The 15,520-nt window shown below is 39.1% G+C and overlaps 1 protein-coding gene across 19 annotated transcripts in view; it reads left to right on the top strand.

The window, feature by feature from the left end:
* MICAL3 (microtubule associated monooxygenase, calponin and LIM domain containing 3) overlaps positions 1 to 15,520 on the top strand; it is a 161,589-nt gene that overhangs the window by 67,214 nt on the left and 78,855 nt on the right. For 12 of the 19 annotated variants that reach the window (XM_037390521.1, XM_037390523.1, XM_037390520.1 and 9 more), the window contains 5 exons: positions 1,021 to 1,217; positions 2,121 to 2,233; positions 2,718 to 2,780; positions 3,509 to 3,682; positions 4,802 to 4,894. In XM_037390521.1, coding sequence (XP_037246418.1) covers positions 1,021 to 1,217; positions 2,121 to 2,233; positions 2,718 to 2,780; positions 3,509 to 3,682; positions 4,802 to 4,894 — 640 coding nt within the window. The other 7 variants (XM_037390537.1, XM_037390538.1, XM_037390541.1 and 4 more) reach the window with 4 other exon arrangements.

Raw genomic sequence — 15,520 nt, 5'->3', positions numbered from 1 at the left:
CTGACTGGAAAGCATTATTGACTGACAGCTCTTTTCTCTGTGAAGTTAGTCAGGCATAGTTCATAGCTTCGGTTATTCTTGTGAACAAGTCTGTACATAGCCCTTTATAAATCTCCTGTTTAACAGTAACTCTTTAAAAGACTTTTAGGCTGCTCTTTTTAGAAGTAGTGACCCACAGTCTAAATAGAGATGTTGATACTGTTTGTACACTAATACGCTGATTGGATGAATGAGAGAGGCATTCTCTTGCGTGTTATCTTGGGTAAAACAGTGCCCAGATTCTAGAATAGGAAAACACTGGCTGGAAGAAATAACAGTAGCAAAGACTCTGGTGCTTCAATTGAAATCTGAAACGTCTTTAACTTCCCAAAGGGACATTAGAAAAAGCGAATGCTAGAGCTGTATTTAAAAGACATAATCCAGTGTAAAGCATGCTGAAAAGGTATATGGTTATTCCTTTCCATGTGCACTGAATTACTTCTCTATTGGAGTCCTCAAGTTAACCTGAGCTACTCTGTTTAATAGCTATATAGCTTGTGGAGCGTTCAAATAGCTTTTGAAGTGGTTTATATAATTCTTCACAAGCTATAGCTTTTTATACAGCTTTTATGTAGTTCTACAAGTTTTGGAAAAAGCCAGCAGAACTAAAATATGGATCAGTCAAGAAAAGAGGGGACAGAAGTGAAGACCTAGTTTAGTTCCAAGCACACAAAAGATTTTATGTAGGGGAAAACAGTACAGTCTTCCAGCAAAGGAGGAAGTTAAGTTGTATTTCAGAGGATAATAAAGTTTTTAAAAAGAAAAATCTGGGTTTGGAGGAGGAGCAAAAAATGAAAAAATAATACGTTTGGGCCAAAGTTTACCATAATTAAGTAGCATCAATTCTGCAAGACAAAAAGGCTGCTGGCAAATAAATTTGAGATTTCAGAGGGGGGAAAAAAAAGCAGATGGATCCCGGTGTTCTTTCAGAAGACTGGTTTCTACTTGATTCAGTGCATGCCCTCTTTCTTCCCTTTGCAGAGACTTTGATTCTTTGGATGAGCACAACGTGGAGAAGAACAACCAGCTGGCCTTTGACATTGCTGAAAAAGAGTTTGGAATATCTCCCATTATGACTGGAAAGGAAATGGCATCTGTTGGAGAGCCAGATAAACTGTCGATGGTGATGTACCTCACACAGTTCTATGAGATGTTCAAAGACACCATCCCCTCTAGTGGTAAGGAGTTTGGGCCATGTCTGTCAGATTTAAAGATGGCTTCAAGGTGTATGTGTGTGCTTCAGTTATCTTCATGCTTCTTCTGCATGAGCTCATACTAGTCACTCAATAACTTTACATTACAAAAACTTGGCTTCTTAGTGGTGCTGATGAAGACCATCAGGAGCAAAAAAAAGGAGTTAATACAAAGTAATTTCCACAAAATTCTGAACTCACTTCAGTAGTAATAGATAACTTTTCTGCTTTCTTGCTATTATTAGAGATTCATCTGTCTTAGCTAATATGAGATGCCTTGCTAGTAGTTGTTTAGTAAGTAATTTCAAAACCCTGGCCCAGTTTTATACCTATTTACCACCTGTGAATGGTGAAACTAACTTCAGGCCAATGAGGAATGAAAGGTCTTTGATTAGAACTGAAAGATGTAATTGCCTAACACAAATCTGTATGGCCTGCCTTGAAGTATTAATAATGTTACTACAGGTTTTTTTTTATTACTGATGATCTTAATTCAAATCTCTCATTCTGGTGGGGTGGGAAAAAAGTGTGTTTAATAGCTTTTTAAAAATACAGTATGTATTATTTCCAAAACTCTACTCTGAACTCTTCTTAAGAATACTGGTGATCATGATGCTCTTTAAATATGAAAGTAACTAGAGGAAACAAACACAGTATTCATTCTGGGTTGTTGTAAACCTTGAAAGAAGAATTGATTTTGGCAAAATGGAAAAACAGAGTAGCTGAGAAAAGTATTAATTGTGGACACTACAATCACTTTGTACAGAGAATTTTAAGAAAAAATGTTATATTAAAAAAATCAGTGAGCCCCTTCAGTTGAGTATTTAATAATAGCACCACAGAAAAAAATTATTGGCATTCCCTTGTCCTACCTGTTTTTACTAACAGATAGTCTGGACCTGAATGCAGAAGAAAAAGCTGCCCTAATTGCCAGTACCAAATCGCCTATCTCTTTTCTCAGTAAACTGGGACAAAGCATCTCTCGGAAGCGCACTCCAAAGGTAACCATACCACACTCTGGGTAACACTTGTGTCTGTTAGGCAGCTGTCCAAGTAGGTGGTGCTAAAAGTGCATGTGCAAGTGTGTATCTGCTACGTATTTACAAGAGACCATATGTTCATCAGCTCTTGCTATGGGACAATACATGACATTTATAACTGCAGCATTACATCCATAATATATACTCTCAATCAGTGGGATAGTTCAGCCTTAAAATCCTAGTCTTGTGGTATTATTTGGAGATACATTTTTATTGGAACATAACTAGTTATTCAGTTCCCAGTTAGTTGAAAGTGTTGTAGAATGTCCAATTTGAAGGTAAGAATCCCCTAAGGGTGATCAGGAAAACACCCTTTTCTTAAAAAAATGAGCCCAGAAAATTAATCAGTTGTGTTGCAAAGCTTATTTAAATGTACTGATGACAGTCATCTCAGGCCAGAAAGGTAGGAGAATCCTTGTCTTTGTTTTTTTTCCACGTTTTTCAGGACAAAAAAGAAAAGGAACTGGATGGAGCAGGAAAGAGGAGAAAAACCAGCCAATCGGAGGATGTAAGTATTGCAGTGAGGAAGGTGTCAGGGAGGAAAACATATGGTAGGTTCCTTGTTCTCACTTCAGACCTTCCATTTTCTATATTGACTGTTTATATAAGACTTTTTAGATAAAAATTAGTTCTTGTTCAGAGGTTATGCTTTGTTGTATCTATAGTGCAAATATTTTACCGATGCTTATGAAAGAATAGTATACAACAAAGGAAATGTTGCAGTTCCCTGATGTTCTATTTTTGTTGCAATTTACTTTGTTTTGATTAGAACCAAGGATAAAGCTTTCGTTTAGAAAAGTCATGCAGTATAGTCAGAAGTTTCATTCATATTTAAACTTTAGGTTTCTTTAGTGCAAAAAGCATACTTTTCTAGTATGCCCCGTAAGGCAGTCCTTCTGTTGAAATGTTTGTAGCCAAATAGGTACAAGTGAGTTACAATTCAGTGCTTTGAGTTGTCAGCGAAGGTTTAAAGATAGGCCTTTGCTTTATGTCAAGGGATTCATGGGAATGTTTCAGCAGTGGTCTCTCGGTAGGTAAGTATATCAAATAAGGTTGAAAAGATAAGTAAAATTTAACAGAACTTTTGATGACATGCCAAAAGAAATTGAAATGTGAGCTTTCAAGTGCAGACTAACAGATTTGTTTTCTGCAGTGTTAGAAACCTATCACAGCAAAGGGGTAGAGAGAAAAGGTGATCCAGTTGTCTTGTTGAATTTTGATATCACTGATTGTTAGGAGGACATCCCACGAAGTTACAGAGAAGAAAGGCCCACGCTGGTGAGTGCCCTGACAGAGAGGAGAATTGATGCTGCTATTGGGAATCAGAACAAAGTCAAGTCTATGGCAACCCAGCTACTGGCAAAGTTTGAGGAGAATGCACCAGTGCAGTCCTCAAGCTTACGAAGACAGGTAAGAGCTGGATAATAAACCCCTTTATTTTGGAATTGTGGAGGAAAATCATGAATAATAACATGCATTCCTTGAGACTGGATGGTACTGGTGCTTTTCTGCTTCAGAGACTCTCCTAGCAAAGAGTGAAGCTTACTCAGAAGAATTTAAAATTTAGGAGTATGGGGTAGAGAAGAACTTCCTAATAAAAATCTGTTTCTCTCTTATTGCTCATATTATGTTATGTAATCTCTTTCACAAACATACCAGCAATTAGGTTTCTTTTATAACTACTATTGCTGTTTAAAAGCTTTCCAGGAACGTTCCACTTCTAATGTTTTAAGAATGATAATTCAATTTCTGATAAGAACCTTTTCATGCCAGGTTACATCCTTTTCTTTTTTTTTTTTTTTTTTCTTGTGCATTGTGATTAAGTTTTGTATGTGTCTGTAAGGGCAACAGATAAATGCCTGGGAGTTTCTTTGCAATCAGGATCTTTGTGTCATTCCAAGTGAGACTTCCTGGTGACTGCTGATTATTCAAGATGGTATGTGAACTACTGCAGCTGCAGGGTAGTTGTCTTTGAAGTTAGATTGAGTCACTCCAAGCTACTGCTAGCAGTGCAGTGTCAGCAATATGAGGCTCAGTATGGTTTAAATGCCCAAGTTCTCGCTCTATTATAAAGTCTTTCTTCATAGGTTGTGCCAAGCTCTGTGCTGCCATGGCCAGATTGTGAGTGGGATCTGACCTAGCTGCTTTAAAGCTAGGTCCAAGTATGTCTGTGCTACACTGCACATCAGTGTTAGTAGTATAACATAATCTCAGAATGGTGATGTTTATCACACTCTTTACCAATCTAATGTTTCCTGAGCCACTATGTATTGGCTGGAATAACCAGGCAGATTTGAAGAAACAATGAAAATAAAGGGAAGATCCAAAATATGTGCAGATTTCCATTTTTAGATGGTTTTTTCCTTTTTATATTTTACTTGGTAAATGAATTGTCCCCTACCCTATTTTTTTTTTTAATTAAATGTTTGTATGTCTTATTCTGTATCCCATTCCTTTGGCTTTCTTTGAGTTTCCTTTACTATTTTATCTTTCCTCCTTGGTCCCATTTTCCCTACAACCTGCATGCAGCAGCCTGTCCTGCCTTATCAAGAACGTGTTCACAACCAACCATCCAGCAGACGAGAGCAGGGCCGTCTTGCTCCCATACCCCAGTGGAAACAGGTAAAGAAACTGATTATGAATACAATGTGTTGCCTGCACCCAACACTAGCTATCACTGTCCTGGTTTTAGACTAGTCCTTTTGCAGCACCTTATGTGAGTCTGTTATTTTAAATAATGTAACTTCCAATGAATAAAAGCAGTATCTCCTTTCAGTAATGATGCATGGTTTAATGTTTCAAAAGGACTTGGTCAGTTTTTCCCTGCCATCATATGCTAGTTTGAATTCCCCAGGGTTTCAGTGGATGTTTTAGTGGAAACCTTGCGTACAGAATTTCTAGCTTTGTTCTGTCAGAAAAAAATTGAAAATATGTGAGCAATTACTTCCAGTGAGGTGAAAGGTGTCATGCCATCTCTGACACTAAAGCTTTTCTCTGGTATAAATAGTAAAATCGGTTATCAGTTTTGCTATTCATGTGTGGAATCTTATGTGTTCTGCAGTTACAGGAGACTGTGCTTTCCCTTTCTCTGTGACAAATGTAGCTTTCCTTGCCAACTTCTCACATAGATTGCATTGCAGATTTATGTATTACTGTGAATTAAGTGAATTTTAGGATTTCTGTCAAAGAGTAGTTCAGAATAGGGATAGACAGCAGAAAAAATCAGTGGCTATCAAATATTATTTTCTCTTGTGTTTTGGCTCGTTGTCGCTGGTGTTTTTCTTTCAGCCATGCACTTCCAAAAGCTAAGGCTTGTGACAAACAATCTTTTCAGGCAGGTAGGGGTACTTATCTCACTGGCTTCCTCTGCTTCCACTGTTTCCCGGTGCAAATGGCTGCCTCATGTTTCCGAGAGTGCTAAGAGATGTTTATCCGGCAGCCATAATTCGGAGAAACATCTGCTTTTTTCTGGTTGCAGTTGACTCCGAAGTATGCTCTGATTAAAGAGGAAGAAGATGACACTAGTTTGGAAATTCACTGTTTTGCATGACTATGGATTCATGCTGATCTTCATGTTTGAGGCATTCAACATAATTAATGGGGCATGTCATGACTGAAGCCATGATGTAGAAGATTTCTTTGCAAGAAGAAGACCCAAGCCAGGGGAATTGTCAGTAGGAGAGTCAAGAGTTTTCAAAAGATCAGCATTATGTTTAGGTTTCCTGACTCAGTGTTTCTTCTTCTACCATCTCATCAAAATCTTTATAGACTAATGAGCACTTTCAGATGGATACACATCATCCATGATTAAGGCAAATTTCATTTTTTTAAGAACACTTCCCAAGGAAAGGAGGAGAACCCAAAGAGCCGATGCAGAAGAGCATAATATAGCTCTAAAAGATGAAGTCAGTTGATGAGCACTGCTTATGTTACTCCACAAAAAAAAAGGAAAACTGGATTGCATTGATTGTCCTTCTCGGATCAGAAGGATGAAGATTTGTGCTTTAACACTTGGAAGAGATCACATCCCTGCAGCCTTGAGATTTCTGTTTGAACCTGCTATTGAAACTTTGTGAAGGCTTTATAATTAAGTCTTTGCAGTGAAACATAGAAGTTCTTACTGTCTTCCTTTTGTAATTGATCAAAAGAAGGACAAACTGTCATTTCCTGCTTTTGTGATGAGGATTTTCTCTTCATCAGAGAGCAGTTTATTGTTCTTGTGTGTGTTCTTGTTTTCACCCGCACTACACAATTTAAAAAAAAAAGAGGGGGAGTGGGGGGGAAGAGCAAAATCCATCTGGTCTCCCTAAACATTGATAGCGTCTCCAAACAGGCAGCAATGTAGGGCAGATCTCTGAAAAATCTTTTTGTAACAGTTGTGCTTTCAGATGACTTAAATTATTTTATTCAACGCTGACATTGATTGCGTTGTGTGGATGATTTCCCTCTCAAGATTATACCTGGAGATGATCTTTTCTTGATAGGCTTTACTTCATCAACAGATGATGATTGGTTCTTGGATCCCCAGGTTTCATGCTGGATTTGCAGTGCAATCTGACAGCTGAAATGGAGAAGAATAAAACTGAGTCTCAAGAATGTAAAATCTGCAGGATACAGGAGGTTCAAAGAAACAATTGATAAGGTCCCTGCTCCAAAGGTTCCTCATTACTTGCCTGGGGAAATGAAAAACATCAGTTGTCTTCATTCAAAAGCCATGAGTACATATAAAACCATTTATTCTCAACTGATCAGAGATCAGCTGAGGTAGGAAGCCATCCACTGAGCCAAGCAGGCAGCTTTGCCAAGCTTGGACAGAAGTCCATCCTGCAAGAAGTTGTTGCTGAAGCAGTGCTTCAGCTGGCTGCTGGGATTCCTAATTCTGCTTGCTTAGGCACACAGAATCTGATAGCTGTGAGACCGTACCTTTCTACAGTACTGAAGTGGCTTGCTGCAGTGACGTTGGGCACTCTCGCTACGAAGCTGTTTCCTGGACCAACAGTGGGGTTGGTGCTGGGTACCAGTGTATGTTGTTGGAGATGCTGTAAAGGGATCAGTATTGCTCATGACAAGCTCCTTAGGGAGGATGTATGTTTACTAGAAAGAGCTGTTCATGAAGCTGTGGGAAGGGGTTCTGTCTTTTGGCACAGGTGTCAGAGTTTATGAGCAGAAACTTCTGTCAGTGACAGTGTGTAAGATAAATCACATAGCAAGTACATTCTACTGAAGAGTCCTTTGAATACGAGCAAAGCAGATCCTAAGGGGACAAAACAGTGGTGTGTTATTGAGGGAAACCACAGGTTCCTGATGTTCTTGTCAGTAGGAAGAATGAAGTTGAGATCCTCAGGGATCTTTTGGAGAAGAGCAGTTAGTTTTGTGTCTTGTGCTTGATAGGTTTGATCCTTCCTGCGCCTTGGAAACTGCATGGAAGAGGAAAGTATACTGCAAAAGCGTAAGAGTGATAGCAGGGGAGAAACCACACTGTTCCAAAGGATGTGGTCTAGGTTGGGCCTCCAGTACATCTGCCCTGGGCTGTTGCCTGCCAGTGTCTGTCAGGTTGACTTCCTTAGCTGTACTTGCTTATCAGTTTAAGTCTAGAATCTTGCTTTAGACTTAGGAGACTTAGGAGGCCCAGCAGTTTCAATGAGCTTATAAGGCAGAATGTTTCTGTGTCTGTTGCACAGGTGGGGTAGGGATGGCTTGCTAAGACAGAATTCCTTGTAAGAGTGAAATCCTGTCAGAATCTGTTCTGAAACAATTTTTACTTAAATCACAAGATCTTTAATGCTATCTCTCTTGGAAAGAGAAAACCTTCAAAAGGTCAAGCAGATTGAAAACCTCACCAATCTGCTGTTTGCAGCATGTGGCCTGCATTTTCCTCACGAATTGGACTAATAAAGTTTGCTTTATTGAGCTATACTTTGAGAATGTTGATCTGTGTTGTCAAAATTGGGTTTGTGCTATTATGAGCACCTCAGCAGCAGCTAGTAATGCATGAAGATACTGCTAAGTGTACATGCATAGTGGAAATGTGTGTAATTTTTAATGCAGTGGTAGTATCTCCTAAAAAAGCTGGATTATGTTTCATGGTGTGGTGTTTAATCCCACTGGATAAATGCATACTTGTATAAAAACACCTTCCGTGGTGTATTCTACTGCTTTCCAAGCCATTTTTGGCTGCTTTTGGGAAAGAGCATCTCATCAGGGATCATGGAACCATTGGAAAGCCAAATAGTCTATCCAGAAGAGGATCTGACTGTTTGGGTATGGTATGGGAGATGACCCTTTTAAACTGAATTTTGTCCTGGCTTTCCAGGCTCTCAATTTACAGCCTTCAGCAGTTTTCTGCTATAGTTTCATAGGCGTCCTAACATCAACAAGGTATGTGTGTAATACATATGGTTAAATAACTGAAGTGTACAAAGATGCTTGTAAGATGGAGATCACGTGTCTTTTGGTGCCCATGTTTTCTGCTTCTGGAGGTCTGATGCTTGTTCTTTTGAGATGGTTACATAAAATGTGATAAAAGTGCAGCAGCAGTACAAACGCTTTTCAGTAATTCTGTTGGAAATGTGGTTTCTGAAGACTGAGGTGACCACAGTCAGCAGGAGCTAAAATCTCAACAGAAAAGAACTTAGAACACCAATGATTTCTGCAGATACCGTTTTTCCTGCTTAATTTCTTATTTAAATCTGTTTATAGATCTTTCTTCTTTCCTATAGCCATCTTTGTTTTTGCATGCTCAGAAATGCGTCCTGCTGGAGGACTGAACATGTACTTCATATACCTATTCAGTGTTATATTCTGAGATCTGCCATGGAAAAATACACAAGTTTGTGAAAATTTTGAAATTTGAAATGCAAACTCGGCCATGGTCAGACATAAATCCGTGAACAGCTGTAGTGGTTGAAAATGTTATCACCCTTTGAGCTAGAAATTAGTGACTTCACAGCTGAGCCTTTTGAAACAGCATATGAATGTCCCTCATCCACTTCAGTGCAAAGTCATGTGCTTTAGTTTAAGCTGCTTGTAGCATCTGTTTGAAATAGAAGAGTTGATTTATTATTTTTTTTCCTGGGGGAAGAGAACACCCAAACAGATGTTAGTGCCAGCTCAGCTGTAAGGGCAGTAATGAACATCTGCAATATCTTTACTAACAGCCTGCTTTTTCTTTGGGGGCTATCTAATGGTGGCTTTGGATACACAGCATTTTTTTTCACAGCGCGACAATTTCCAGATATGCTTTGGTGAGGACTCAGAAGAAAGGATAATTCAGGCAGAAGATACATTAATAATCAAGAAGTGGTAGAAAAAAGACTGTATATAGTAAGGAGGTACTATGAACTAAGAACTAGAAAGGCATGTTTTCAGGCATATTAAAGTGAGGACATACACATGCATTGTAAATTATTCAGACTATTAGATTTGGCTGCATCTTGACTATAAAGCAGCTGTATTTCTGTTCCTGTAGAATGAAGTACAGTTTAACTCACCTGAGATTATTTAATATCTGTAAGTTAAAGAGGAGGGATCTTAAGCTGAGAATAGAACACTGTGACTTGAGTTGTATTGCTAATGGGGACTGCAAGCAAGAGTAATTAGATCAACAGGATAGATATTTTTAAACATTGCAAGGCACAGCAATGGATAACTTTTCATGAAGCAGAGAGAGCAGTCCCGCTGTGCTGTGGAGAGTTCCAAATTGTACCTTTCACTGATTGTAAGACTTCAAGTTAGAAATTGTTGGTTTAATTGATGATTGATATATGTTCATTGGCTTCCCCTAGAAGTATCTGTTAAATGGACATGTGATCCTGTGGCTGTGGGTGGAAAACTTTGGTCTTCCAGCTTCAGAGAAAATGTGGCTTTAGGTCATTCATGAGAGGTGTGAACTTAAGATCCACAGTCTCTCAGTTCATGTGTTCTGGCCTTTCTCTCCAAGAGCAATGGTAATGTTATCTTTTTTTCTACCATTATTATGATTTTTTTTTCTTTTCCTGTTTTAAAAAAAGATGAGGAATAAGGAACGTTCTCGGACCTGCCCCAAAAAAGTGATCATGCTCTCTTCTTCCACTGCACCTTCCTCTCCACCGTATCCCAGGCAGCAGGTGATTCCCTCTGCATGTTCTGTCCCTCTCTCTTCATTACTGCTTGTACAAGTGACTAGATCAGTTACCGGATATCCCATTTACAAATCCATTTCCAATTTTTTTTCAGATTGTGATAGGGCTTCCTCAGCCTCTTAGATTAGAATCATAGGTCGGCATTAGCTCACCACAAGCATGGAGAATCTCCATGGGAGACTCTTGAGATTTTACCATAGCATAATTTGTAATTACAGTAGCCTTTTTCAGTTTTGAGTTGCAGCAAAATAGAAATGAAATGTTTGGAGTAATGCAGGGGAAGAAAACAGAGCTTTTCTCTGTCTCCACTTTTTGTTTAAACAGGTGTGACTGAAAATTTGCCCTTGTATCCATGACACTCTTTTAGGATTACTTCTATGAAGAGATTTTTTTGAGTACTGTAGTGGCCTGTACATGTCCACTGTGGTCCTTCTGTTTCCCCCACACCCAGGCCTTTGTCTCACAAGAGTTTGTGTTCAGTCTGTCTGCGTTTGGATTTGGAGGAGTGAGTGCAGTTCTGAACACAGTGTATAAATGTGTGTCCTGATGCACATGTATTTGTTGTCCTTCTAGTTAGATATAACCTGAAATCCTTTACTGTTTGTGTCTTTTTGTATGTGGTCATCGCGCTTCTTTGAGTTGTATACTTTTAAAATTTTTATTTCATTTTCCTACTGCACTAGTAAATTCCACTCCTCCCTGATCAATCCTGAACTAAGCTTGAGGTGATAAGGCAGCTGCAGTTCCATAGACCTCTCACAACTTTACATGAGGATAGTACAAATAAGTTTCCCTGTAGGTGGAAAATGTTTCTTTGTTGAACACTTGTATGCCTATGAACTCTGTAAAGGCCTGTTACCTTTTAGCAGAGTAGAAAAGCCTTATTCTTGGACATGAAGTTTGACTTGCCTTATTACTGTGATTTCTCAGAGTTTAAGTTACATGTTATAGTTAATCTGGACAAATTATTGGCAGCCTCTGGAGCACACATTCTTTACTGCCTCTGTGGTGTCTGCATCTGCAAGATAGGTCAGGTCTGCTTACTGATCTGATTTAAAGCTGTCCTAAGGAAAAAAGTGGTTAGTTTTCTGGCACACTGTGGACAGCTTATGATGCAAAGAAGAATACAGGAATGGACATCTAGGTAGAATGGGTGGGGAAAGTCCTTTTCATTAGCAAAACCCAAATTTAAACAGATCTGAGTGTAGTATTATCAGATGATGTGACAGCTAGCTGCCTTCCTCTTGTCGACATCCTTTGAAAATTTTGACAGATACATTTTATGAGAGAAGAAAGGTTTTCCCCAAGCTTACAGGTAGAGAAACTAAGGCAGCTGAATGCTGAGTTTTACTTTTTAATCTATGGCATGGGATTCATTTTCCATATGGAGAAATTGGCTTTCAGTCACTAAAGACCTCTTAGCCCTTTATTTTCCCTCCTTAGCTTCTCCAAGTGTTTGCTTGTCCTGTGTCTTTCTGGTTGCCTAGTTCAGTCATGAGAGCCAGCTACTGCTGGGTCCAAGTGGACTTGGACCATTTTCTGTGTTCTGTACTGTAGGAAATGTTTTTTTTGCATGTCTTCTTGCTTGAAGAAGAAATTAATAATAAAATTTTGGCTTCCTCTTTTTAACTCTGAGGAATTTTACCCCTTGTGCTATAGAACTGGTCTGTTAGACTCAGCTGAGGGGTCTGCTTTTGGAGACACTCTTTTTTTCCTTAGGAATGATTTCTTTTCCTTAAATTGTCTTGGCCCAGGCCTCATAGTGAGTCGGATAGATCTGCGTCCTTGCTACACTGATGTCTTGGAAAACCTGTACCTCTGTGCTTCTAATGTATTCATTCTGCCACTTCTTTTAAACTTTCCATTTCCTTCCTTTGATCTAACATCACAGTATGAGTTTTATTGAGTGTTTTACTATCTTTATTGTACTAATTTCATTACATTGTGGTACTATATCGTGGTTTACTGACCTAATACGACTATATACTTTTTTTAAAAAATTTCCCTACAGGAGCCAAGTTATTATTGCCAGTTTTAGAATATTCTTAATAAACTGTTCTGCTATCATTATGGCCTCTTTTCTGCCTGCATTATAAGAAAAATCTTATGAAGTGTGTTTTGACTAGGAAGTTGGTCTGTGATTGTTATTAAGCTCACAATTTGTTGCCTGCAGAGAAACAGGGAACCTGGTGCCGACAGTCCCGGGGAGCAGAGTCCCAGACAGGAAAGGGTAAAGAGCATGAACAAATGGCATGGATGCTGATGACACAAGGCTGTGGTGGATGTTTGCAATACAGAGAGCAAATATACCGGGTAGCAAAACACACTTACCCTAATGCTGCTGTTAACACGCTGGTACTCCTGAGAGTCAATTAGGAGTGATGATTTCTGTGTGATAGCCACATAAATGCATAACAAGCCTTCATCAACAATTTGCTATATGCTTTTATTTTGCTGTAGATCTAGCTAGCCCATAAGCTCTTCCCATTCTTCTTTTTCTTTTACACCTCTTTAGTGAAGTATGCTGTGGCTGTAGCAGAACAAGAAGAGTTATATTTTGTGCTAATTCATGCGAACATGGTTGCATTGTTTTCACTGCTTGCTTTCTGGATGGTTAAACAACTGGCATTCCCTCTTGCCTCCTACAGGCCAAAGTAAAAGCAAAAATGATGAGGCATTATTTAGTATAGAGACTTTGAAGCCTTCTTAACAATGAAATATTCAACAGTCTGTCTGAATGGCTCAGTATTATAGAGGAGCTTGGGAAAAGAAAAGAGAGGCACTCAAAAGAATTGGTTGATTTGAATTCATATTGACAAATTAATTGACATTCCAGTAAAGGCTTTGAATGAATTAAGTCATAAGTGGTAGCCAGATATAAAACTGTTATAACTTTCAGAATGTGTTGTAACAAAAGGCTCTTGTGGGCTGAGTGTTTTCTGACAGGCAGAAAAAAATGAATAAGCGTGTGTTTGCAGTGACACGGAAGCCCACAGCTTTATAATAGGCCCTAGTTTTAGTGAAAATGATCTAGTAGGAAGGAGTAGGTGGAACTCAAAGCAGCTGAAAGTAGAGAGTATTATTAATGCACCTGAATGGGAAAAGTGTTTCTCCTAAACTGGGTGTGAACCTAATTTTCTCTTCTGCTTTGGAGGACATTTAGCAATATGGAACAGCACCCTGACATTTTTGACAGATCAAGCCTGAGGTTTGTTCATGCACACATTTGTAGTTCCTGGTCTATTTACTTTTGAACTCTGCAAACAAATTAGCTGAAAACTGTGTGATATTGCAAGTTACACGCCTGTCTTGTACAGGAGGCCGTAAGCCAAGTCTTTTTTCCATGTCACTAAGTGCACTACACAACAGTTTAAGAAGATTGATATGAAAGACCAGAATAGCAGAGGTGTCAAATATTGTGCATGGGCTGTGTTGACATGGCAGTGCAGTCAGAACAAGTTAACACAGTGAAGTTGCAAAAGTAAAACTGGCAGCTTCTGTGATAGTCTGATTTTGCTTCAACCAGCCAGGCTCATTAACAATGCTTGCTTAGGTACGTACAGCATTCACTTGCCGTTTACCAGCATCTTTAAGGAAACCAACTCATTCATTGTGAAAACTGAAGTACGTTACCTAAAATGTGTTTCAGTGTACAAAATCTGAGAAACACAAGTATGTAAAAGTTTGGTTATGTAAAGGAAATCCTTGAAAATTGAGAACTATGGTGAAATAAGTTGGCAAATAAGCTCCTTTGTGCATGATAAAGCCACAAATTATTTTGGGGTGGGGGGTGGTAATGCCAGAGGGAGAGGCCACATGCTTGTTTGGTTTTGGCTGCAGCAGTGCTAGATGGGAGAGTTGTGAATAATGACTAATTCAACTGTGTTTTTCTTGGCCTTGAGGCTAAAAACTTAGGACATCGTTAGAACAGTAGACATAGGGAATAAAAAAAGTCTTCACATGGGAGCTTCTCTTACTGTTCTGCATGTAAATTTCATACCTTTTGTCTGGCATTTCGATGTCTGTTCCTTTTGGGGCTTTTTTTGGCTGGTTTTGTTTACTTCCTCCCTCCTTCCTCACCTCACAGAGATCTCCTCGTTTATTTTCTGATGACCAAGCCCCTGAGAATGTTGAGCAAAGGGCATGTCAGCTGGCTGCCCTCCTGGAGTCCAGACCTGCAGTGAGGCATCAGGTGACTACAGCCCTGCATATCTGGTGTCCCCTATTAGTGCGGGATTCTGGGTACTGGTGACATCTGGGGTCAGAGGGATAGAAAAATTCACCAAAATACAGTGACCGTTGCTGTACAGTCATGTGGTTAAAAAGACACGGTCAACTGTATTTTGTGTAGTATTTTTATCCTACTTGCCAGCTCTGTCTCCTTGTTTGATGAATGACAGTGTTTCTGTTTCTCAAAACATGATATAAACAATAAGGTTAAAAAAAAAAAAGCCTCCAAAGCTTCAGAATACGTGCTGAAAACCACCTGGACTCCAGATCAAATCATCTCACACTGGTCGTTTACCAGTCAGTTGTTCACAGATTTTACTTGCTTCTGGAAGCAAAAACATTCACATTTTCCAAGCACATTTTCCTGGCTCTGAAGTACTACTTTTGTGTCCGTACTTCCTGTATATTTATTTCCAATGGTAGAGTTGGCAGCTTGTGCAGATTTTCTTTGATTCCAGTGTGTGCTTTTGGTTTGGTTTTGTGCTTAAATATTCTCTCCAGTGTGTCGCCTTTGGCATATGGGAGCATGCCAGTTTGAACAGTGGTGTCTTTAGTTTCTAGTTTCTTGCCCCTATCTCTGTTTTCAGTTATCTTCAACAACATTTGGCAAAACTGGAAATTGCTTTTGGAAAACACCATTTATACAAGTGATTATTTTTTTTTTTAATGACTTACTGTTTTCAGTTAACTGTCCAAAATCAAGCTGTCTTCTTGAGTTGGAGTATAAGCAGTCCCAGAGCTTTTGCTGGTGGCATAACTTTTCCAAGCCATGCCAAAAAGAAATTTATAACATGTAGGTCACTCTTCATTGCTGTTCTTTGGAGTTTGCTCTCTTTGCTGATGATTAAAGTCAGGGAAGCTGTTCTCCAGGAAGGAAGAGTGAACCTTTGGCTAGATT

This window comes from Falco rusticolus, chromosome 5 (genome assembly GCF_015220075.1).
Source record: "Falco rusticolus isolate bFalRus1 chromosome 5, bFalRus1.pri, whole genome shotgun sequence".
NCBI lineage: Eukaryota > Metazoa > Chordata > Aves > Falconiformes > Falconidae > Falco > Falco rusticolus.
This window is presented reverse-complemented; position numbering and strand designations above follow the sequence as displayed.